Source organism: Heterodontus francisci, chromosome 2 (assembly GCF_036365525.1).
Source record: "Heterodontus francisci isolate sHetFra1 chromosome 2, sHetFra1.hap1, whole genome shotgun sequence".
In the NCBI taxonomy this organism is placed as follows: domain Eukaryota; kingdom Metazoa; phylum Chordata; class Chondrichthyes; order Heterodontiformes; family Heterodontidae; genus Heterodontus; species Heterodontus francisci.
In genome coordinates, this window is record NC_090372.1 from 226906677 (window position 1) to 226933384 (window position 26708).

General features: G+C 45.2%; 1 protein-coding gene across 1 annotated transcript in view; it reads left to right on the forward strand.

Moving 5' to 3' along the window:
* Nucleotides 1-24950, forward strand: part of LOC137380495 (plectin-like) — a 35251-nt gene extending 10301 nt beyond the window's left edge. The window contains exon 2 of the mRNA XM_068052398.1: nucleotides 20888-24950. Coding sequence (XP_067908499.1) covers nucleotides 20984-24913 — 3930 coding nt within the window. The 5' untranslated portion in view covers nucleotides 20888-20983 and the 3' untranslated portion in view covers nucleotides 24914-24950. The remainder of the gene's footprint in view (nucleotides 1-20887) is intronic.
* Nucleotides 24951-26708: the final 1758 nt, after the last annotated feature.

A 26708-nucleotide genomic window follows, 5' to 3' on the forward strand; every position in this document is an offset into this window, starting at 1 on the left:
TGGCAAATTTTAAATCAGTAGCTGTCACCTTTGACCTCAAGATAGGTTCAGACTAGCTGAGGTGTCAGGGAACCCTGAAACAATGAGACTGGGGGAGAATAGGCATCATTGAGACAGGAGAGGTTTGTATTTTTATAACTCCTTACACCATCACGGGACATCCCAAAGTGATTTACTGACAAGTGTCACTGTTGTAATGTGGGAACCATGGCAGACAATTTACATACAGCAAGATCCCACACAGAGAAATGCAATGGTAACCAGATAATCTGTTTTTTAAATGTAGGTTGAGGGAGAAATATTGACCAGGACACCGGGGAGGGCTCCCGCAGTGCTGCAGAAGCTGAGTGTGAGTCTGGGTTTTGCACCCGCAGTGCTGCAGAACCTGAGTGTGAGTCTGGGTTTTGCACCCGCAGTGCTGCAGCCCTGAGTGTGAGTCTGGGATTTGCACCCACAGTGCTGCAGCCTTGAGTGTGAGTCTGGGTTTTGTACCCGCAGTGCTGCAGCCCTGAGTGTGAGTCTGGGATTTTGCAGCCGCAGTGCTGCAGCCCTGAGTGTGAGTCTGGGATTTGCAGCCGCAGTGCTGCAGCCCTGAGTGTGAGTCTGGGATTTGCACCCACAGTGCTGCAGCCTTGAGTGTGTGGATCTGGGTTTTGCACCCGCAGTGCTGCAGCCCTGAGTGTGAATCTGGGTTTTGCACCCGCAGTGCTGCAGCCCTGAGTGTGAATCTGGGTTTTGCACCCGCAGTGCTGCAGTCCTGAGTGTGAATCTGGGTTTTGCACCCGCAGTGCTGCAGCCCTGAGTGTGAATCTGGGTTTTGCACCCGCAGTGCTGCAGTCCTGAGTGTGAATCTGGGTTTTGCACCCGCAGTGCTGCAGCCCTGAGTGTGAATCTGTGTTTTGCACCCGCAGTGCTGCAGCCCTGAGTGTGTATCTGGGTTTTGCACCCGCAGTGCTGCAGCCCTGAGTGTGAGTCTGGGTTTTGTACCCGCAGTGCTGCAGCCCTGAGTGTGTATCTGGGTTTTGCAGCCGCAGTGCTGCAGCCCTGAGTGTGAGTCTGGGTTTTGCACCTGCAGTGCTGCAGCCCTGAGTGTGAGTCTGGGTTTTGCAGCCGCAGGGCTGCAGCCCTGAGTGTGAGTCTGGGTTTTGCACCCGCAGTGCTGCAGCCCTGAGTGTGAGTCTGGGTTTTGCACCTGCAGTGCTGCAGCCCTGAGTGTGAGTCTGGGTTTTGCAGCCGCAGTGCTGCAGCCCTGAGTGTGAGTCTGGGTTTTGCACCTGCAGTGCTGCAGCCCTGAGTGTGAGTCTGGGTTTTGCACCCGCAGTGCTGCAGCCCTGAGTGTGAGTCTGGGTTTTGCACCCGCAGTGCTGCAGCCCTGAGTGTGAGTCTGGGTTTTGCACCTGCAGTGCTGCAGCCCTGAGTGTGAGTCTGGGTTTTGCACCCGCAGTGCTGCAGCCCTGAGTGTGAGTCTGGGTTTTGCACCCGCAGTGCTGCAGCCCTGAGTGTGAGTCTGGGTTTTGCACCTGCAGTGCTGCAGCCCTGAGTGTGAGTCTGGGTTTTGCACCCGCAGTGCTGCAGCCCTGAGTGTGAGTCTGGGTTTTGCACCTGCAGTGCTGCAGCCCTGAGTGTGAGTCTGGGTTTTGCACCCGCAGGGCTGCAGCCCTGAGTGTGAGTCTGGGTTTTGCACCCGCAGTGCTGCAGCCGTCAGTGTGAATCTGGGTTTTGCACCCGCAGTGCTGCAGCCCTGAGTGTGAGTTTGGGTTTTGCACCCGCAGTGCTGCAGCCCTGAGTGTGTATCTGGGTTTTGCAGCCACAGTGCTGCAGCCCTGAGTGTGAGTCTGGGTTTTGCACCCGCAGTGCTGCAGCCCTGAGTGTGTATCTGGGTTTTGCAGCCACAGGGCTGCAGCCCTGAGTGTGAGTCTGGGTTTTGCACCCGCAGTGCTGCAGCCCTGAGTGTGAATCTGGGTTTTGCAGCCGCAGTGCTGCAGCCCTGAGTGTGAATCTGGGTTTTGCAGCCGCAGGGCTGCAGCCCTGAGTGTGTATCTGGGTTTTGCAGCCGCAGTGCTGCAGCCCTGAGTGTGAATCTGGGTTTTGCAGCCGCAGTGCTGCAGCCCTGAGTGTGAGTCTGGGTTTTGCACCCGCAGTGCTGCAGCCCTGAGTGTGTATCTGGGTTTTGCACCCGCAGTGCTGCAGCCCTGAGTGTGAGTCTGGGTTTTGCACCCGCAGTGCTGCAGCCGTCAGTGTGAATCTGGGTTTTGCACCCGCAGTGCTGCAGCCCTGAGTGTGTATCTGGGTTTTGCAGCCGCAGTGCTGCAGCCCTGAGTGTGAATCTGGGTTTTGCAGCCGCAGTGCTGCAGCCCTGAGTGTGAGTCTGGGTTTTGCACCCGCAGTGCTGCAGCCGTCAGTGTGAATCTGGGTTTTGCACCCGCAGTGCTGCAGCCCTGAGTGTGAGTTTGGGTTTTGCACCCGCAGTGCTGCAGCCCTGAGTGTGTATCTGGGTTTTGCAGCCACAGTGCTGCAGCCCTGAGTGTGTATCTGGGTTTTGCAGATCAGTCTCTGCAATGGGACTTGAACACATTATCATCTGACTCGGGGAAGGGTCGTATTCTCTTAGCCATGACTTCCGTATACAGATTCAGGTTACATGGACTGATGTGGGGAGGTGGGGGGTCGGTCTCTTGTGTCAGTTATTTCCACTTTCCTACAATCATTTCTGTCTCAGGGCTGATGGAAAATTCACCCTGCTGTAACCCAGAACCCGCCCCAAGTGCACTCCACACCGATGGGACTGCAATAACCATCATCAACACACTTCACCCTTGGGTTCTCGTGGGGGAACAGGAAGTGGCTGAGAGATCCATCCCTTTGTTAAATAGAACCCTCTACACTGTGCCCATCAAACACTCCCCAGGACAGGTACAGCACAGAGCAAGGGGGGTTAGATACAGAGTAAAGCTCCCTCTACACTGTCCCCCATCAAAAAAAAAATGGGGTTAGATACAGAGTAAAGCAAAAAAGAAAAAAAAAACGGGGTTAGATGCACTGTCCTATCAAACACTCCCCAGGACAGGTACAGCACGGGGGTTAGATACAGAGTAAAGCTCCCTCTACACTGTCCCCCATCAAACACTCCCAGGACAGGGACAGTACGGGGGTTAGATACAGAGTAAAGCTCCCTCTACACTGTCCCCCATCAAACACTCCCAGGACAGGTACAGTACGGGGGTTAGATACAGAGTAAAGCTCCCTCTACACTGTCCCCCATCAAACACTCCCAGGACAGGTACAGCACGGGGTTAGATACAGAGTAAAGCTCCCTCTACACTGTCCCCCATCAAACACTCCCAGGACAGGTACAGCACGGGGGTTAGATACAGAGTAAAGCTCCCTCTACACTGTCTTATCAAACACTCCCTGGTAAAGCTCGCTTTAAAATAAATGGTTCTGTGAGGGTGCTGGGAATTGCAGATTGCCAGGTGTGTCCTATCAGATAAGTCTTCTTTGAATTCCTATCAACTCAGCGGGCAGACTCACCACACCCAGAACAAAGTGCAGACCATCTGCGATGTGAGGATCTACAATCCTCACACACAGTCACAATGACTGTAAAGACCTGAGAACAGAAATGAGAGTGAGTGGGGGTATTTGTTCCCCAGGGGATGGGGAGAGAGTGTGAATGTGTGTTGGGGGGGGGGGGTCTGTTTCCCCAGGGGATGGGGAAAGTGTGTGTGGGGGGTGTCTGTTGCCCCAGGGGTGGGGGAGAGTGTGTGTGGGGGGTGTCTGTTGCCCCAGGGGTGGGGGAGAGTGTGTGTGGGGGGGTTGGTGTCTGAAGGGTTAGATTGAATTTACTGGATAGAAATAGGGAGGAAGGGAAGCAGGGGTTGGAATATTGCTGGGACTGAGTGGACTCAATGAACAGGATGATCAGCATTCCAGATACTGATACAAACCTGAGATACAGACATTGGGGAATATACACACAGGTCTAGAGCTCGAGATATTGAAATTTAGAGGTAGAGGTAGAGCAATGTGTGGGATACAGCTACACAGATCATGGGGCACAGAGGTACAGGTCTCAGGGTACAGCTAGAGAAATGAATGGGTGCAGAGACAGAGTTAAGGATACACCTGAAAGATGAAATACTTTCACCCCAGACTTTGAAAGGAACTAGGTGAGGAAATTGCTGATGCTTTCACCAGAATTTTCTAAAGCTCTCCCGATTCAGGAATGGCCTTTTTAATTGGAAAATTGCAAATGTAATTCCGTTATTGAAGAAAGGTGACAGAGAGAGAGCAAGAAATTATAGATCTGTTAGTCTAACATCTGTTGTGGGGAAGTTACTGGAATCATAGAGTAACTGAACACATGGAGAAATTTGTAAGGATTAGAGAGACCCAACATGAATTTGTAAAGGGGAGGTCATGTCAAATAAGACTAATTACATTTTTGAGTGAGTAACTAAAGTAATAGACAGGGGAATGTCTATGGACATAGTTTATCGGGACTTCCAGAAGGCATTTGATAAAGTTCCACATAAGAGACTACTGGCTAAAATTAAAGCTCATGGAATTGAAGGCAAATTATTGACCTGATTCACTGATTGGTTAGACAGTAGGAATAATGGGTATGTACTCAAATTAGAAAGAATTGACTCGTGGTGTTTCACAAGGTGCTTGGACCTCAACTATACAGAGTATTTATTGATAGTTTAGACAACACACTGGGGAGCCGTGTATCCAAGATTACCAATAACTCAAAGATTAAAGGTATCATATGCAGTGTTTTCAGCAGCATCAAATTACAAAGACATTGATAGATTAGGTGAGTGAGCAAAACTGTGGCAGATGGATTTCAACACAGGTTGTGTGTGAGGTCATCCATTTTGGAATAAAAAAGAATAAATCCGTGTATTTAAATGGTGAAAAGCTAGGAACAGTGGAGGTCCAAAGAGATTTCGGAGTCCGTGTCCACAGATCAGTAAAATGTAGTGGACAGGTACATAAAATGAACAAAGAGACTACTGGAATGCTTGCCTTTACAACTACAGAGCGAGGACATAAAGAGGAGGAAGTTTGCTCCCACAATACAAAGCCCTGGTTAAACTTGCTGGGGCACTGTGTACAGTTCAGGCCACTGTACCTTAGAAAGGATAAATTGGCCTTGGAAAGAGAGCATTGTCGATTCACCAGAATGTTACCAAGGCTCCAAGGGCTAGATTATGAGTAGAGATTACATAAAGTAGGCTTGTGTTCCTGGAATACAGAAGGTTTAGGGGTGATTTGGTTGAGGGTTTTAGGATTGTGAAAGGAATTGATAGATTGGATAGAGAGAAATCTTTTCCTGTTGACAGGACAGTCTAGAATCTTAAAGTGGGAGCCAGCCCATTCAGGAGAGATGTTAAAGAACACTTCTTCATGCAAAGGGTGGTAGAAGTGCAGAACTCTCTCTCAAAAAGCAGCAGATGCCCAATAAATAATTTAAAATCAGAGATTGCTAGATTTTTGTTAGCCAAGGGTATAAAGGAATTATGGATGTGGAGCCAAAGTGAGTTAGGATACAGATCAGCCATGATCTTGTTGAATGATGGAACAGGGTCAAGGGGCTAAATGGCGTCCTACTGTTCCTAACTTCTTACAGGTACAGATATAGAAATCCAGTGATATAAAGGCAGGTTGGGTACAGGTACAGATAATGATTGAGAATCAGTAGCTCTGGGAACAGTGGGACCTGGGTTACAATGACCACTATGTCCATGATTTATATTTAGTGCTGTGACTGGAGATTGGGGACTGATATTCATTGAGTCCCTCTTCAGGAAGAGTTGGGTGGAGCCGGCAGTTAGTATTGTTCAGGCACCAAACAGAGGGAAAGGATAAGGCACTGAATTATCCTGTGTCGGGTACCCAATGTTCAGGTTTTGTTTGAATGCCAAAGACAGATTTTCTTTTCAATCGTGCCTCTTATGACCTCAGGAAGTCTCTAAGCACTTCATAGCCAATGAAGTACTTTTTGAAGTGTAGTCACTGTTGTGATGTAGGAAATGTCACGGCCAATTTGGACACAGCAAGATCCCACAAACTGAAATGTGATAAATATTGGCTATGGGATCTTTTATAAATATTTTATAAATCTTTATAAATATTGGCTATGGGATCTTTTACATCCACCTTAGAGGGCGGACTGGATGCTAGTTTAATGTCTCACCCGAAAGACAATATTTCTGATAGTGCAACTGCAATATGAGCTGAAGACCTCCCCTCATCCCTCATCCCCAGCCCCTCCCCTCATCCCTCATCCCCAGCCCCTCCCCTCATCCCTCATCCCCAGCCCCTCCCCTCATCCCTCATCCCCAGCTCCTCCCCTCATCCCTCATCCCCAGCCCCTCCCCTCATCCCTCAGCTCCAGCCAATAGGGCAGCTGCTGTTAAATTCCCCTTGCAGGCCATTCAATCCAACAACACATGAATTATATTCAACAAAAAGAGCCGCATTGTTTAAGGAGAGGGATTGAGATGCAGTGCAAGGGCTCTACATCCTTAAAGCAGCAGTGTGGGATTTTCATTCCTATTCTCTGGCTCACAAGCCCATTAATATAACCATTACACCACAGTCCTTACACTGTCTGCGTTAAAAACAGCCTGATGGGTTTCATTGTGGGTACCTTTGGCAGCCTTTACCTGCACACTGGAGCCTCCTATCTGGTCTCCACTTTGCATTAGCTGGCTGCACAAAGGTAGAGGGTTCGGTATGTGCATGTACTGGCTACTGTGTATACTGTTCCCCATGGGAACATCAGGCTGATAAATAGGCTGACTCTGAAACATCACCAGTCTCCCACCTCGCGCACACACTAACACTCTCACACATAATCATACACTCACACTCACACTCAACCTCCTGGTCCCCATGTCTTTCTCCTCGCTGAGTATTTCCAGCACTTTCTGTTTTTATGCAGAATCTTTGGCTTTATTAATATTGGAATAAAATACAACAACAAGGAAGTTATTCTGAACCTTTATAAAACATTGGTTAGGTCCCAGTTGGAGGATTGTGTCCAATTCTAGTTGCCACATACTTTAGGAAGGATGACAAGGCATTGGAGAGGGTGTAGAGGAGATTTACTAGAATGATTCCAGGGATGAGGGATTTCAGTTAATGTGGAGAGACTGGAGAAGCTGGGATTGTTCTCTTTAGAGCAGAGAAGGTTAAAGGGAGATTTAATAGAGGTGTTCAAAATCAGAAAGGATTTTGATAGAGTAATTAGAGTGGAACAGTTTCCAGTAGCAGGGGGTTCGGTAACCAGAGGACACAGATTGAAGATAACTCATAAAAGGAGAATGTTCTTAGGCAGTGAGTTTGGACTGTGTGCTCATTGCACTCTTGGTCATTGGGACTCCTCTGTACCTCAGCTGCAGCCTCCTCTCACTCCATCCTCGGTCTCTCAGTCAACTCCTCCACACAAGTTATACCATTCTGATTTATACTAACCACACCTCTCCTTTCACTGGCTTCTCCTTTTCTTCACCAAACTCTTTCTTCCCCTTTGTTTCTCTCCTCCTGCTCAATTTCCTCCTTTCACCTCTCTCATTCTCTCCTGAGACACCTTGTTTATGGGACAATCTCCCAGCCAATGCAAGCAGTTGCTATTGCACTGTCATCAGTCTCCTTTCCTTTATCATCAGAAATTGTTTGAGGATCTGGGCTGATTCATTAGGGAGGCCAGCTCAGGAATCACCATCAGATCTCCCCTACCTTGCCCCACCATCTACTTGTCCACCTGTTCTCCCAGCTTCTCCACACTTAATTCCAATCTGCTGTCTAGGATTTTTGTTTGATTAAAATTATGTGCAACGTACAGCACAGAAACAGGCCATTCAGCCCATCCGCTCCGTGCTGGTGTTTCTGCTCCACACGAGCCTCCTCCCACACCCTCTCCATCTCACCCTATCACCATATCCTTCTATTCCTTTCTCCCTCGTGTGTTTCTCCAGCTTCCCCTTCAATGTATCGATACTATTCACCTCAACCACTCCCTGTGTCGTGAGTTCCACAATCTCACTCTCTGGGTCAAGAGGTTTTCCTGAATTCCCCATTGGATTATTAGTGACTATCTTATATTGATGGCCTTCTAGTTCTGGTCTCCTTTATAAATGGAGTAGATGCAGACAAGATGCTGCCAATCAGCTCCTTCCTAATCCTCTATCAGGCCACAGATTAGAGGTGATCTGTCCCCAAATCAAATGCTCACTTCTCTAAAAGTCCTGATGTGGTGCCCAGTCTGAGGGTTTCAGAAACTCACTATCCTTTCCTTATAATACAGACATGTGGACTGGAGATAGAGAGAGACCTGATTAATAACCATCCTATTACAACCCATTACATGCAGTGTTCATGAGGCTGCTTTTCACTGAGGAGCAGTTGTTTTGCAAGCTGTTTTTTCCAGCCCACTCACACTACCCCATACAAGACAAGGTAAAGTTCTGAAAACACCTTTATCTAGTTAATCCCATAAAATGTGGGAGTGAGGTGAATGTGTAAATGTGTTCACACTGAGTGTGGTTAGTGTATGTGGCTGATACGTCAGTGTGCTGGTTAGAACTCTTTCATGTTGCTATCTATTTATTGTTTTATTTATTTATTTAGAGATACAGCACTGTTCTCTGGAAACTCTCCATCATACTTGCCTTCATTCCCTTATCATCTCTATACATATTAATTACAAAGTGGCTTATTGTTCTGTCATACACCCATCCTTCATGTTGGGCATAGTACAGCAAATATTATTCCGCACTCAGGTCATCCTGCACTACTGCCAGTCTCTTCACAGACTAATTTAATTCCATTTAACCTGACAGAGAAATAAATCATTTTCGTCAGGACTCTCAGCTAGTCAGAGTCCAGGTGCCTACTCAGAGAGAAAATCCACTCCTTGTGAGTTACGCAGCAATGGCACTGATCTAGAACATAAAGACACTGAATTGATTTGGAGCCCAACTGTACATTGCAAGGAATCTCACTGATTAGTTGCCTGGGATAGTTCTAGAACAGTTCATTATTGTAGATCGTACAGCACTGCATGACAGCACTGCATTCTACTGTATAATATAACACAAGGCTTGCACAGAAAGCACTGCTCAGAAAGGTCCTCCTCCACAACACACTGGTGTGGCTTAGAATCCCTCATGAACAATCCATTGGTTTCACAGAACTGCTGGATTATGTTATGTTATGTTTCTGACACTGGAAGCATCACATATTGCATGGCATGAACTGCCCTGGATCAACATTATATTGTTACATGGTATAATACTCTGGAAAATATCCATTATATTGCATGGTAGGGTGCTACAGTAGAACAGAACATAAGAACTAGGAGCAGGAGTAGGCAATTCAGCCCCTCGAGCCTGCTCCGCCATTCAATACGATCATGGCTGATCTCATCATGGTCTCAACTCCACTTTCCTGCCCATTCTCCATAACCCTTCAACCCATTACTAATTAAAAATCTGTCTATCTCCTCCTTAAATTTACTCAATTACCCGACATCCACCGCACTCTGGGGTAGTGAATTCTACCGACTCACGACCCTTCGAGCGAAGTAACTTCTCCTCACCTCTGTTTTAAATCTGCTACCCCTTATCCTAACCTATGACCTCTCATTCTAGATTGCCCCACAAGACGAAACATCCTCTCTACGTCGACTTTGTAAATCCCCTTAAACATCTTATATACCTCAATTAGATCTCCTCTCATTCTTCTAAACTCTAGAGAGTAAAGGCTTAAGCTGTTCAATCTCTCTTCATAAGACAAACCCCTCATCTCTGGAATCAATCTAGTGAACCTCCTCTGAACTGCCTCCAATGCAACTACATCCCTCCTCAAGTAAGGGGACCAAAACTGTACACAATACTCCAGGTGCGGTCTCATCAATGCCTTGTACAGTTACAGCAACACTTCCCTACTTTTATATTCTATTCCTTGAGCAATAAATGCCAAAATTCCATCTGCCTTCCTTATTACCTGCTGCACCTGCAAACTAGTTTTCTGTGATTCATGCACGAGGACACCCAGATCCCTCTGCACCGAAGCACTCTGAAGTTTCTCTCCATTTAGATAATAATTTACCTTAGTATGGTAATGTAGTGTTTATGTTACTGCACTAGTAATCCAGTGAACAGGAATTCAAATCATAGAATCACAGAATCGTTACAGTACAGAGGAGGCCATTCGGCCCATCGTGTCCACACTGTCTCTCCGAAAGTGTAATTCCCTCAGTTCCATTCCCCTGCCTTCTCCCCATAACCTTGCACATTCTTCCTTTTCATATAACTGTCTAATTCCCTTTTGAATGCTTCAATTGAACCTGTCTCCACCACGTTCTCAGGCAGTGCATTCCAGACCTTAACCACTCGCTGTGTGAAAATTTTTCCTCATGTCACTTTTGCTTCTCTTACCAAATACTTTAAATCTGTGCCCTCTCGTTCTCGATCCTGTCACGAGTGGGAACAGTTTCTCTCTATCTACTCTGTCCAGACCCCTCATGATTTTGAATACCTGTATCAAATCACCTCTCAGCCTTCTCTTCTCCAGGAAAACAGTCCTAACTTCTCCAATCTATCTTCATAACTGAAATTCCTCATCCCTGGAACCATTCTCATGAATCTTTTCTGTAATCTCTCCAATGCCCTCACATCTTTCCTAAAGTGCGGTGCCCAGAACTGGACACAATACTCCAGCTGAGGCTGAACTAGTGTCTTATACAAGTTCAACATAACTTCCTTGCTCTTGTACTCGATGTCCCTATTAATAAAGCCCAGGATACTGTATACTTTATTAACCGCTCTCTCAACCTGTCCTGCCACCTTCAATGATTTAAACACAGATACACCCAGATCCCTCTGCTCCTGCACCCACTTTAGAATTGTACCCTTTATTCTATATTGTCTCCATGTTCTTCCTACTAAAATGAATCACTTCACATTTCTCTGCATTGAACTTCATCTGCCACCTGTCTGCCCATTCCATCAACTTGTCTATGTCGTTTTGAAGTTCTACACTATCCTCCTCACAGTTCACAATGCTTCCAAGTTTTGCATCATCTGCAAACTTTGAAATTGTGCCCTGTACACCAAGGTCTAGGTTATTAATATATATCAGGAAAAACAAGGGTCCCAGCACTGATCCCTGGGGAACTCCACTACAAACCTTCCTCCAGCCTGAAAAACATCCATTAACCACTACTCTTTGTTTCCTGTCACTCAGCCAATTTTGTGTCTATGTTACGACAGTCCCTTTTATTCCATGAGCTACAGATTTGCTCACAAAGCAGTTTGAGATTTTGAATTCAGTGTAAAAATTTTGAAATAAAAAAACTAATATCATTAAAAGTGAAGCATGAAGCTGTCAGATTGTTGTAAAAATCCATCTGGTTCACTGCCTTCCTGCCTTCTTTACCCAGTCTGGTTCTATAGGGTGACTTTAGCCCCACGCTAGTGATTGACTCTTAACTGCTCTCTGAAGAGGCCTAAAAACGTCACTCAATTTGTATCAAAACAGTAGCAGCAGTTCAAAGAGAAGGCCTAACGCTACCTTCTCAAGGGCAACTAGAGATGGGCAATAAATGCTGGCCTTGCTAGCGATGGCCACATCTCAGGAATGTAGGAAATGATTACACATAGCTGTGGTATGGTACTACCCTCCAACAACATTACTACAGTCCTGATCCACTGGTCTGCACAGAGCTCATTTACTGGGCACTACTCGAACTACAAACACAAGAACACAAGAAATAGGAGCAGGGGTAGACCATCGAGCTTGCTCTGTGATTCAATACAATCATGGTAGATCTTGGGCTTCAATTCCACTTTCCTGCCTTCTCCCCATATCCATTAATTCCCGAAGTGATCAAAAATCAAAAATCTGTCTACCCCAGCCTTATACGTATTCAACAAGCATCCACAACCCTCTGGGGTAAAGAATTCCAAAGATTTACATCCCTTTGAGTGAAGTAATTTCTCCTCATCTCAGCCCTAAATTATCGGCCCCTTATCTTGAGACTTTCTCCCCATGTTTTATATTTCCTGACCTGCAGAAACAGTTTTTACACTATCCAGCCCCTTCCGAATCTTATATGTTTCAATGGGATCGCCTCTCATTCTTCTAAACTCCAGAGAATACAGGCCCAATTTACTCAGCCTCTCATCATTGGACAACCCTCCCATCCCAGGAACCAATCTAGTAAACCTTCACTGTACTGCCTCCAATGCAAGTATATCCTTTCTTAAATGTGGAGACCAAAACTGCCCACAGTATTCCAGGTGTGGTCTCACCAAAACCCTGTTCCATCGGAGCAAGACTTCTTTATTCTTTACTCAAATCCCCTCTGCAGTAAAGACCAACAAGCCATTTGCTTTCCTCATTGCTTGCTCAACCTGCATGTTAACTTTCTGTGTTCCTTGTACAAGTACACCCAAGTCTCTTTGAACATCAACACTTACAAGTTTCACACCTTTGAAGAAATATTCTGCTTTTCTATTCTTACAACCAAAGTGCATAACTTCACACTTCTCCACATTATACTCCATCTGCCATCTTGCCCACTCACTTAACCTGTCTATATCTCTTTGCAGCCTCTCTACATCCTCCCCACAGCTTACCTTTCCACCAAGCTTTGTATCATCAGCAAACTTAGATGCATTACTCTCTGTCTCTTCATCCAAGTCATTAATATAGAGTTTAAATAGCTGAGACCCCAGCACTGATCCTTGCGTCATTCCACTATTTACTGTCTGCCAACTTGAAAATGCCCCATTTATGCCCACTCATTACTTCCTGTCTGTTAACTAATTCTCTAACCACGCTAATATATTACCCCCAACTCCATGTGCCCTTATCTTGCCTGTTCACTTTTGGTGTGTCACCTTATCAAATGCCTTTGGAAATCTAGGTAGACTACATCTACTGGTTCCCCATTGTCTACCCTACTAGTTACATCCTCAAAAATCTCCAATAATTTTGCTAAACAGGATTTCCCTTTAGTAAAACTATGTTGACTTATTCTAATCTTACTGTGCTTTTCTAAGTGCATTGTTAAGATTTCCTCAATAATAGATTCCAGCATTTTCCCAATGACTGATGTTAGGCTAACTGGCCTGTAGTTCCCTATTTTCTCTCTCCCTCCCTTCTTGAAAAGCAGTGTAACATTTGCCAAATTCCAATCTGACGGGATTGTTCCCGAATCTAAGGAATTTTGGAAAATCATAGCTAGCTCATCCACTGCAGCTCTCTTTTCGAACCCTAGGGTGTATGCCATCAGGTCACAGGGACTTGTCAGATTTTTGTCTCAAGTTTCTCCAATAATTTTTCTCTGCTAATATTAATTTCTTAACTCTTTTTAATCCCTAGGTTACTGTCTATTTCTGGTATGAAACTTGTGAAGACAGACACAAAATATTTGTTTAATGCCTCTGCCATTTCTTTATTCCCCCTGATAATTTCTCCATCACTGCTTCTAAGGGACAAACATTTACTTTAGCTACTCTCTTCCTTTTTATATACCTATAAAATCTTTTATAATTTGTTTTTGCGTTTCTGGCTAGTTTGCTCTCACGTTCTATTTTTTTCCTTTTTTAATCAACTTTTTGGTGGCCCTTTGCTGGTTTCTAACACTCTCAATCCTCAGACCTGCTACTGTTCTTTGCAGTTATAAGTTTCTTCTTTCAATTAAATACTAACCTTAACCTCCTTAGTAAGCAAAGGATGGATCTTCCTCTGAGTTGCTTTTACAATGGAATCCATTTTTGTTGAACATTTTGAATTTTATCTTTAAATGTTTCCCACTGTTTATTTACTGTCATATCTTTTGGTCTATTTACCCAATTAACCTGAGACAGTTTTTCCCTCACATCTATGTAATATGGGAGGTGGTGGTGTAGTGGCAGTGTCACTGGACTAGTAATCCCAATGCTCAGGCTAGTCCTCTGGAGGCATGAGTTCAAATCCCACCACAGCAGATGGTAAAATTTGAATTCAATTAATAAATCTGGAATTCATCTAATAGTGGCCAAAAAAATCATTGTCAATTGTTGTGAAAACCCATCTGGTTCACTAATGTCCTTTAGGGAAGGAAATCTGCTGTCCTTACCTGGTCTGGCCTGCATGTAGAACCATAGAAAAATTACAGCTCACAAGGAGGCCATTCAGCCAGTCATGTCCATGCTGGCCAAACAAAATAATCCCACCTTCCAGCACCTAGCCCACAGCCTTGCCAGTTACTGCACTTCAGGTGCATGTCCAGGTACCTTTTAAAAGAATTGAGGGTTTCTGCCTCAACCACCGATCCGGGCAGTGAATTCCAGACACCCACCACCCTCTGGGTGAAAAGGTTTTCCTCTTGTCCCCTCCAGTCCTTCTACCAATCACCTTAAATCTGTGCCCCCTGGTAATTGACCTCTCCGCTCGGGGAAACAGGTCCTTCCTGTCTACTCTATCTAGGCCCCTCATAATTTTGTACACCTCGATTAAGTCACCCCTCAGCCTCCTCTGTTATAAGGAAAACAACACTGGCCTCTCCAATCTTTCCTCATAGCTGCAACTTTCAAGCCCTGGCAACATTCTTGTAAATCTCCTCTGTACTCTCTCCAGAACAATTGTGTCCTTCCTGTAATGTGACCAGAACTGTACACAATACTCCAGCTGTGGCCTAACCAGTGTTTTATACAGTTCCAGCATTACATCCCTGCTTTTGTAGTCTATACCTCAGCCAATAAAGGAAAGCATTCCATATGCTTTCTTCACCACTCTATCTACTTGTCCTGCCACCTTCAGGGACCTGTGGACATGCACTCCAAGGTCTCTCACTTCTTCTACCCCTCTCAATATCCTCCTGTTTATTGAGTATTCCCTCGCTTTATCTGCCCTCCCCAAATGCATTACCTCACACTTCTCTGGATTTCCATTCACAAAAACATCTGTCGCCCATTACCCTTTGTTTCCTGTCCCTGAGCCAATTCTGGATCTAACCTGCCACATTCCCCTGTATCCAATGGGCTTTTACTTTTCTGACCAGTCTGCCATGAGGGACCTTGTCAAATGCCTTACTAAAATCCATGTAGACCACATCCACTGCACGACCCTCATCAATCCTCCTTGTTACTTCTTCAAAAAATCTCAATTAAGTTAGTAAGACATGACCTTCCCTTAACAAATCCATGCTGACTATCCCTGATTAATCTGTGCCTTTCTAAGTGGCAGTTTATCCTGTCCCTCAGAATTGATTCTAACAATTTACCAACCACTTCAGACCCATAGCCATGTGGTTGACTCTTAAATGGCCTAGCAAGCCACTCAGTTCAAGGACAATTAGGGTGGCCTAGCCAGTGACGCCCACATCCCATGAATGAATAAATTAAAAAAATTGGCTTTATTTAAGTTTAAGACTCGTGTTTGTGGTTGGACTCTGTCACTTTCAAACTTAACATGAAATTCAGTGGTATTCTGATCACTATTTCCCAGTGGATCTTTTGCTATGACATTATTAACCCTGCTTCATTACACAATACTAGGTCTAGGATAGCTGTATCCCTATTTGGTTCCACAACATATTGTTTCAGGAAACTGTCCCAAAAACATTCTACAAACTCATCTTCTGGACCACTCTTGCCAATTTCATTGCTCCAGTCTATATGAGGATTAAAGTCCCCCACAATTATTTATGTTTCCTTTGTTATAAGCTCCAATAATATCTTGTTTAATGCTCTGTCCAATGGCATAACTACTGTTAAGGAGCCTATAAACTACTCCCACCAGTGTTTTCTGATTCTTGTTATTCCTAATTTTCAAAACCCATTTCTCCCACATCAATCTTTGAGCCATGCATGAACTGTCTAATCTCATTCACCCGACACCAATTTGTTCATGGTTCAGGTAATAACCCAGCGATTATTACCTTTGAGGTTCTGCTTTATAATTTAGCCCCTATTTGCTCATACTCTCTATGCAGAACCTCTTTCCTAGTCCTATCTGTGTCATAGTTACCCACGTGGACCACAACAACTGGAGGAGCAAGAATTCACCTCCTGACCCCATGTTAAAGGGGTCTCCTGCTACTCCTGGCCCTGACCCCCCATCTCCCATTCGCATTTATTGCAAGGGGAATTAAGTATAAAAGTAGGGAAGTGTTGCTACAGTTGTACAAGGCCTGAATTAGACCACATCGAGAGTACTGTTTACAGTTTTGGTCTCCTTACCTAAGAAAGGATCTAATTGCATTAGAAGCTGTTCAGAGAAGGTTCAACGAGGCTGATTCCTGGGCTGAAGGGTTGCCTTATAAGGAAAGGTTGAGCAAGTTGGGTCTGGAGCTATTGGAGTTAAGAAGAATGAGGGGTGATTTAATTGAAACATATAAGATCCTGAGGGGACTTGACAGGGTGAATACTCAGAGAATGTTTCCCCTTGTGGAGGAGTCGAAAACTAGGGGGCACAGTTTAAAAATTAGGGGTTGTGCATTTTAGACGGAGATGAGGAGAAATTTTTTTCAGAGGGTTGTTAGTGTTTGGAATTCTCTTCCCCAGAGAGCAGTAGAGGCTGGGTCATTGAATATATTCAAGGCTGAGATAGACAGATTTCTGATCAATGAGGCAGTTAAGGGTTATGGGAGCTGACAGGAAAGTGGAGTTGAGGCCACAATCAGATCAGCTCTGATCTGATTGAATGGCAGAGCACGCTCGAGGGGTTGAATGTCATTCTCCTGCTTTTATTTCTTGTGTACCCCTGAGCCCCAGTTCCCAGTCCAAGTGAATCCTGACCTGACTAAGAATCATAGAAAGTTTAAGGCACAGAAAGAGGCCACTTGGCCCATCGTGTCTGTGCTGGCCGAAAAACAATCCACCCATTCTAATCCCACCTCCCAGCATTTGGTCCGTAGCCCTGTAGATTGCGGCACTTGAGGTGCATATCCAGACTCCTTCTGAATGAGTGGAGGGTTTCTGCCTCAACTACCCTTTCAGGCAGTGGGTTCCAGACCCTCACCACCCTCTGGGTGAAAAAGTTTTTCCTCATCTCCCCTCTAATCTTTCTACCAAACACTTTAAATCTATGCCCCCTCGTCACTGACCTCTCTGCTAAGGTGAACAGACCCTTCACCTTCACTCTATCCAGGTCCCTCAAAATTTTGTACATTTCAATCAGATCTCCCCTCAGCCTTCTCTGTTCCAAGGAGAACAACCCCAGCCAATCCAATCTTTCCTCATGGCTGTATTTTTCCAGTCCTGGCAACATCCTCGTAAATCTCCTCTGTACTCTCTCTAGTGTAATTACATCCTTTCTGTAATGAGGTGACCAGAACTGTACACAGTACTCAAGTTGTGGCCGAACCAATGAGTTATACAGTTCCAGCATAACCCCCCTGCTCTTATATTCTATACCTCGCCTAACAAAGGAAAGGATTCCATATGCCTTCTTACCCACCATATCGACCTGTCCTGCTACCTTCAGGGATCTGTGGACATTCACTCCAAGATCCCTCACTTCCTCTACACGTTTGAGTATTTTCCTACTAATCGTGTCTTCCTTTGCCTTGTTTGACCTCCCCAAATACATCACCTCACACTTCTCCAGGTTGAATTCCATTTGTCACTTTTCTGCCCATCTGACCAGACCATCAATACCTTCCTGCAGCCTACAGCTATCCTCCTCGCTATCTACCACACGGGCAATCTTTGTGTTGTCTGCAAACTTCTTGATCATGCCCCTAAATTTACATCCAATTCGTTAATATATACCACAAAAAGCAGGGACCCAGTACTGAGCCCTGCGGAACGCCACTGGAAACAGCCCTCCAGTTGCTAAAACACCCATCAACAATTACCCTTTGTTTCCTGCCACTGAGCCAATTTTGTATCCACCTTGCTGCATTTCCCTGGATCCCATGGGATTTTATTTTTTACCAGTCTGCCATGTGGGATCTTGTCAAAAGCCTTGCTAAAATCCATGTAGACCACATCAACTGCACTACCCTCATCTATCTTCCTTGTTACTTCTTCAAAAAATTCGATCAAATTGGTCAAACAAGATCTTCCCTTAACAAATCCATGCTGACTATCCTTGACTAACCTGTGCCTTTCTAAGTGACAGTTTATCCTGTCTCTCAGAATAGATTCCAATAATTGGCCCACTACTGAGGTTAGACTGACTGGTCTGTAATTATTCGGTCTATCCCTCGCTCCCTTTTTAAACAGAGGTACAACATTAGCAGTTCTCCAATCCTCCGGCACCACACCTGTATCCAGTGAGGACTGGAAAATAATGGTCAGACCTTCTGCTAATTCCTCTCTTGCTTCTTTTCACAGCCTGGGGTACATTTCATTAAAAGCAAAATACTGCAGATGCTGGAAAGCTGAAATAAAAACAGTGGCGCAGTGGTTAGCACCGCAGCCTCACAGCTTCAGCGACCCGCGTTCAGTTCTGGGTACTGCCTGTGCGGAGTTTGCAAGTTCTCCCTGTGACTACGTGGGTTTCCGCCGGGTGCTCTGGTTTCCTCCCAACGACTTGCAGGTTGATAGGTAAATTGCCCCTAGTATAGGTAGGAGAATTGAGGGAAGGTGGCGATGTGGTAGGGAATAAGGGATTAATGTTGGATTAGGATATCGGCACAGGCTCAGTGGGCCGAAGGGCCTGTTTCAGTGCTTTATGACTCTATAGAGGTATGATAAGTAAGTTCGGAGATGACATGAAAATTGGTTGTGTTGTAGATAGTGAGGAGGAAAGCCTTAGATTACAGGACAATATAGATGGGCTGGTAAGATGGACGGAGCAGTGGCAAATGGAATTTAATCCTGAGAAGTGTGAGGTGATGCATTTTAGGAGGACTAACAAGGCAAGGGAATATACAATGGATGGTAGGACCCTAGGAAGTACAGAAAGGCAGAGGGACCTTGATGTACTTGTCCATAGATCACTGAAGGCAGCGGCACAGGTAGATAAGATGGTTAGGAAGGCATCTGGGACACTTGCCTTTATTAGCCGAGGCATAGAATATAAGAGCAGGGAGGTTATGATGGAGCTGTATAAAACGCTAGTTAGGCCACAGCTGGAGTACTGTGTACAGTTCTGGGCACCACACTATAGAAAGGATGTGATTGCACTGGAGAGGGTGCAGAGGAGATTCACCAGGATGTTGCCTGGGCTGGAGCATTTCAGCTATGAAGAGAGACTGGATAGGCTGGGGTTGTTTTCCTTAGAGCAGAGAAGGCTGAGGAGGGACCTGATTGAGGTATACAAAATTATGAGGGGCATTGATAGGATAGATAGGAAGAGACTTTTTCCCTTAGCGGAGAGGTCTATAACCAGAGGGCATAGATTTAAGGTAAGGGGCAGGAGGTTTAGAGGGAATTTGAGGAAACATTTTTTGTCCCAGAGGGTGGTTGGAATCTGGAACGCACTGCCTGAAGGGGTGGCAGAGGCAGGAACCCTCACAACATTTAAGTAGCATTTAGATGAGCACTTGAAACACCATAGCATACAAGGCTACGGGCCACGTGCTGGAAAATGGGATTAGAATAGATAGGTGCTTGATGGCCAGCACAGACACGATGGGCCAAAGGGCCTGTTTCTGTGCTGTATAACTCTATGACTCTATGACACTCCTCCTTAACAACAATATCTGCATCGTCCTCCTCTTTTGAGAAGACAGATGCAAAGTATTCATTAAGAACAATACCAACATCTTCTTCCCCTAAACATAGGTTACCTTTCTGGTCTTTTATAGGCCCTACTCTCTCCTTTGTTATCCTCTTACTCTTAATGTATTGATAAAACATCTTTGGGTTCACCTTGATTTTGCTTGCTAATGTTCTTTCATTCCCTCTCTTTGCTTTCCTAATTTCCTTTTTGATTTCACCCCTCCACTTTCTATACTCCTCTCAGCTTTCTGTAGCATTGAGTTCTCGGTGTCGGATATAAGCTTTCCTTTTCTGCCTTATCTTACCCTGTAAGCTCCTTGACATCCATGGGGCTCTAGATTTGGCCGTCTCACCCTTTTTCTTTGTGGGAACATGTTTACTCTGAACCCCTTGAATCTCCCCTTTGAATACCTCCCACTGCTCTGACACTGATTTACCTTCAAGTAGCTGTTTTCAGTCCACTTTCACTAAATCACTCCTCAGTTTAGTAAAATTGGCCTTTCCCCAATTGAGAACTCTAACTCCTGTTCTATCTCTGTCCTTTTACATAATTATGTTAAAACTGACTGAATTATGATCACTACTACCAAAATGCTCTCCCACTGCCACTCCTTACACCTACCCTGCTTCATTTCCTAATTTGACCCTCCCAGTCCAACACCAACCTAATCCCGAGCTCCGATATGACCTCTGCACCCATGCTAGCTGAGAGCTGCTGCACCATGTGATGTAGCCCAATCTTGCAGCACTGTTCGCTGGGAGCTTTGAGGCCGCACCAACACTATTATAACAAGGCTCAAACCCCAGTATCTGCAGAGACTTGGACCTCAACATTCAGGTGCAGGGAATGTACCCAGAAATTACCCGGATTAATATCTGTGCCAGTCTCGAAATATCCCATCATATTGCAAGTTATTCCTCTACTCAACAATACTTCCATCATACTATAATGATTTAGAAATGCTCTAATCTAGAGCAACCCCATTATAATGTGTGATGTTAACTATTGTATAATGTGTGATGTTAACTATTGTATAATGTGTGGTGTTGCACATCTCTAGAACTGTCCTATTATAAAATGTGGTGTTCCACTGCTCTAGAACAGTTAATTGGCTGCACATTATTTAGAATTCCATATAAACCCAGCTCAGGCGATGGAACAACAGTTCAACTGTGTCCAATAACGATGTTTTTCTGTCTTTGAATAACAGTTCCTGATACTCGTGTGGAATCGGTGAATCACAGACAGCAACAAAACAACCTGTGACAGTCCGATCACCAAACCAAGATCCAGACTCACAGAAACAATGGAGAGCTCAAACGATGTGCAGAGTTGTATGCTTGCGAGGACCACCACAGAAGTTTGTTCCTTCGCGACCACAGATGACAATGTCAGCAAGCAAACCCTGGAGAAGCCTCCCACAGATGGTGACACCAAGGAAAAGCTTCCCCAACAACAGGACTGCAGAATGTACCAAAGGGGTCAAGGTAGCATAGCTGGTCTCCTGGTTTATTCAACCAATGAGAAGATGAGCATCTACCAAGCTATGAGGAAGGCGCTACTGACTCAAGGAACAGCTCTGATGCTATTGGAGGCACAAGCAGCCACTGGCTTCCTCATTGACCCTGTGACAGACCAAAGGCTGTCTGTTGATGAGGCTTTGCAGACAGGAATCATTGGGCCTGATGTGTATGATAAACTGGTGTCTGCAGAAAAGGCAATTTTGGGCTATAAGGACCCCTACACAGGAGACACGCTCTCCCTCTTCCAAGCTATGAAAAAAGACCTGGTTGTAAATTCTCACGGAATCCGTCTCCTGGAAGCTCAGGTGGCAACCGGTGGCATCATTGACCCATTCTCTGGTCAACGCATTCCCATAGAAATTGCCTATCAGCAAGGCATCTTTGATGAGGAGATGAACAGGATGTTGTCTGACCCCAGTGATGACACTAGAGCATTCTTTGATCCCAACACCCAGGAAAACCTTAGTTACTTGGAACTGAAGCAGCGATGTGTGACTGATACTAGTACAGGTCTCTGCCTGTTACTTTTGACAGACAAGGTGATGAAAGGAGTCCAGATTCATGTAGATGAACAATTCAAGAAGATCTTTAAAAATACTTTGGTTACAGTAAAATGTGGCAGGTTCACAGGCCGGAAAGTGACAGTATGGGAAATCATGAATTCTGAATACTTCAGCGAAGATCAAATCAGGGAGTTTATCAAAGATTTCAAATCAGGGAAAATTACGATTGAGATAATTGTCACCAATGTCACTACAATCATTGAACAATCAGAGAGAAAGAAAAAGGAAGCAACTTTTCAGGGCCTGAGACGCAAAGTGTCTGCACTGCAGTTATTGGACTCCAAAATTATTGACGAGACAATTTACCACAAGCTAGAAAAAGGTCTCACCACGAGTAAAGAGGTTTCACAGCTTCAGTCTGTAGATCAGTATCTGACAGGCACGTGTAGCATTGCTGGGGTCGTTGTAGAGTCAACCAATGAGAAGATGAGTATCTACCAGGCAATGAAGAAGAATCTGCTGATGCAAGGAACAGCCTTGATTCTATTGGAGGCTCAGGCAGCGACTGGGTTTCTCATTGACCCAGTGAAGAATGTGAAGTTCACTGTCGATGAGGCAGTTAAGGCAAATCTCGTTGGCTCAGAGCTCCAAAAGAAGCTGCTGTCTGCAGAAAGAGCAGTAACTGGTTACAAAGACCCCTACACAGGTGATATCATCTCCTTGTTCCAGGCCCTGAAGAAGGATCTGATTGTCAAGGACCATGGGATCCGTCTCCTGGAGGCACAGATTGCCACAGGAGGCATCATTGACCCTGTGTACAGTATTCGTCTGCCGGTCGATGTGGCTTTTCAGAGGAAGCTGTTTGATGAAGAGATGAACAAGATTCTCTGTGACTCCAGTGATGACACCAAGGGGTTCTTTGACCCCAACACGAAAGAGAACTTGACTTACCTGCAGCTGATGGAACGATGCAAGACTGAGGCAGAAACTGGGCTCTGCCTGTTGTGTCTGAGGGACCTGCGTTATCTAGATCGCCAAACAACAGTTGCATTCAAACAGGCCACATTCTCCATTTCAAAGGGAAAATTCCAAGGGAGGAGCATCTCAACGTGGGAATTTCTCAACTCGGATTATGTCACAGATGCAAAGAGAAGAGATATTGTACGAGAGTTCATTTCAAAAATAATAACAATTCAACAGGTCATTAATGTCTTCACCTCTATCATTGAAGAGAAAGAATGCAAGACTCAGACAGATATTACTGTCGAGGGCTTTCGAAAGAAGGTTTCTCTTCAGGAGTTGCTGGAAGCTGAGGTGATTGACAGAAACACATTCGAAGAAATACAGCAAGGCAAGAAGACAGTTGAAGAGATCGGCTCAATGAATAAATTTCTACATGGGGACAGCAGCATTGCTGGAGTCCTTCGAGAATGTTCCAATGAGAAGATGAGTATCTACCAGGCAATGAAGAAGAATCTACTGATGCAAGGAACAGCCTTGATTCTATTGGAGGCTCAGGCAGCGACTGGGTTTCTCATTGACCCAGTGAAGAATGTGAAGTTCACTGTCGATGAGGCAGTTAAGGCAAATCTCATTGGCTCAGAGCTCCAAAAGAAGCTGCTGTCTGCAGAAAGAGCAGTAACTGGTTACAAAGACCCCTACACAGGTGATATCATCTCCTTGTTCCAGGCCCTGAAGAAGGATCTGATTGTCAAGGACCATGGGATCCGTCTCCTGGAGGCACAGATTGCCACAGGAGGCATCATTGACCCTGTGCACAGTCATCGTCTGCCGGTTAATGTGGCCTACAAGCGAGGAATGTTTGATGAAGAGATGAACAAGATTCTCTCAGATGCTGGTGATGACACCAAGGGGTTCTTTGACCCCAATACCAAAGAGAATCTGACCTACCTGCAGCTGAAAGAACGATGTGTGACTGACCCAGAGACTGGGCTGTATTTGTTAGTGATGACTGACAAGAAAGTGAAGAATCAGTGGAGTTACAGCATTGTAGAAACTGAGAGCGCTTTTAGAGGGGAGACAATATCAGTCACATGTGGCAAATTCAAGGGGAAGGTTATCTCAGTTTGGGAACTCATTCACTCGGAATATTTCACTGAAGAGAAGAGGAAGGAGCTAATAGAGAAATACAGAAGGAAGGAGATTGACATAAAGACCATCATCACAACCATCACCACAATCATCGAACAAACTCAAACAATAACAATCACTTCAAGCTCTTCCACTATTACCTGTTCTCCGGCACCTCAGGTGTATTCTGCTGAAGAGGTGGAAGAAGCATTTAGAAAGGAAATTGTCTGTTTCTCCATCTGGTGTTTCATTAATTCCAAACTCTTCACTGAAGAGAAGAGGAACGAGTTGATAGAGAAATACAGAAGGAAGGAGATTGACATAAAGACAATCATCACAACCATCACCACAATCATCGAACAAACTCAAACACTGGAAAATACTTCAATCACCTTTTCAGGTTTCCGATCTGAAATCTCACTCCAAGAATTGGTCGATTCTGAGATCATTGACCAAAAAACATCGCAAGATCTGCAGGAGGGTAAGAAGACTGTGCAAGATGTCAGTGAGTTGGAATCAGTGAAGATCTATCTCAAAGGATCAGACAGCATTGCTGGGGTCCTTGTGGAGTCAACCAATGAGAAGATGAGTATCTACCAGGCAATGAAGAAGAATCTACTGATGCAAGGAACAGCCTTGATTCTATTGGAGGCTCAGGCAGCGACAGGGTTTCTCATTGACCCAGTGAAGAATGTGAGGGTCACTGTCGATGAGGCAGTTAAAGCAAAACTCATTGGTCCAGATGTTCATCAGAAGCTGCTGTCTGCAGAAAGAGCAGTAACTGGTTACAAAGACCCCTACACAGGTAATAAGATCTCCTTGTTCCAGGCCCTGAAGAAGGATCTGATTGTCAAGGACCATGGGATCCGTCTCCTGGAGGCACAGATTGCCACAGGAGGCATCATTGACCCTGTGCACAGTCATCGTCTGCCGGTTAATGTGGCCTACAAGCGAGGAATGTTTGATGAAGAGATGAACAAGATTCTCTCAGATGCTGGTGATGACACCAAGGGGTTCTTTGACCCCAATACCAAAGAGAATCTGACCTACCTGCAGCTGAAAGAGCGATGTGTTAAAGATCATGTGACTGGGCTCTGTGTCCTGTTACTGAAAAAGTAAATGGATTGAATAAAGATTAAATTTCTATAAACTGTTATTTGTTTTTACTGTTTTGATTTGTGCTCCTGAACATCCAGTATGTTAGCATCACACACAAAGGGATAATTTTGAGATCTCAGATTTAGCCTCTTGTAGTAGAATAGCAGGGCAGAGAGATTCTTATATAATAAAAGCAAAATACTGCGGATGCTGGAAATCTGAAATAAAAACAAGAAATGCTGGAACCACTCAGCAGGTCTGGCAGCATCTGTGGAAAGAGAAGCAGAGTTAACGTTTCGGGTCAGTGACCCTTCTTTGGAACTGACAAATATTAGAAAAGTCACAGGTTATAAGCAAGTGAGGTGGGGGTGGGGCAAGAGATAACAAAGGAGGTCTAGATTGGACCAGGCCACATAGCTGACCAAAAGGTCACGGAGCAAAGGCAAACAATATGTTAATGGTGTGTTGAAAGACAAAGCATTAGTACAGACAAGGTGTTAACGGACTGAATATTGAACAGCAGCAAGTGCAAACCTGAAAAAAAACAGTGGGTAAGCAAACTGAACAAACAGAGAACTAAATGCAAAAAAAAAAAAGATTGTAAAAACTGTGAAAAAGAATGTAAAAAAAAAAGGAAGAAAAAAATAACTAAAAATGAAAGTAAAATGGCGGGCTGTCATGCTCTGAAATGATTGAACTCAATGTTCAGTCCGGCAGGCTGTAGTGTGCCTAATCGGTAAATGAGATACTGTTCCTCGAGCTTGCGTTGATGTTCACTGGAACACTGCAGCAATCCCAGGACAGAGATGTGAGCATGAGAGCAGGGGGGAGTGTTGAAATGGCAAGCAACCGGAAGCTCAGGGTCCTGCTTGCGGACTGAGCGGAGATGTTCCGCAAAGCGGTCACCCAGTCTGCGCTTGGTCTCCCCAATGTAGAGGAGACCACACTGTGAGCAGCAAATACAGTATACTACATTGAAAGAAGTACAAGTAAATCACTGCTTCACCTGAAAGGAGTGTTTGGGACCTTGGATAGTGAGGAGAGAGGAGGTAAATGGGCAGGTATTACACCTCCTGCGATTGCAGGGGAAGGTGCCATGGGACGGGGACGAGGTGGTGGGGGTAATGGAGGAGTGGATCAGGGTATCGCGGAGGGAACGATCTCTTCGGAATGCTGACAGGGGAAGGGAGGGGAAGATGCGACTGGTAGTGGCATCACGCTGGAGGTGGCGGAAATGGCGGAGGATGATCCTTTGGATTTGGAGGCTGGTGGGGTGAAAAGTGAGGACAAGGGGAACCCTGTCACGGTTCTGGGAGGGAGGGGAAGGGGTGAGGGTAGAGGTGCGGGAAATGGGCCGGACACGGTTGAGGGCCCTGTCAACCACAGTGGGGGGAAATCCTCGGTTGAGGAAAAAGGTCATATCAGAAGCACCGTCATGGAAGGTAGCATCATCAGAGCAGATGCGTCGGAGATGGAGAAACTGGGAGAATGGAATGGAGTCCTTACAGGAGGTAGGGTGTGAAGAAGTGTAGTCAAGGTAGCTGTGGGAGTCGGTGGGTTTATAATGGATATTAGTAGACAACCTATCCCCAGAGATGGAGACAGAGAAGTCGAGGAAGGGAAGGGAAGTGTCAGAGATGGACCATGTAAAGGTGAGAGAAGGGTGGAAATTGGAAGCAAAGTTGATAAAGTTTTCCAGTTCGGGGCGGGAGCAGGAAACGGCATCGATACAGTCATCAATGTACTGGAAAAAGAGTTGGGGGAGGGGGCCTGAGTAGGACTGGAACAAGGAATGTTCGACATATCCCACAAAAAG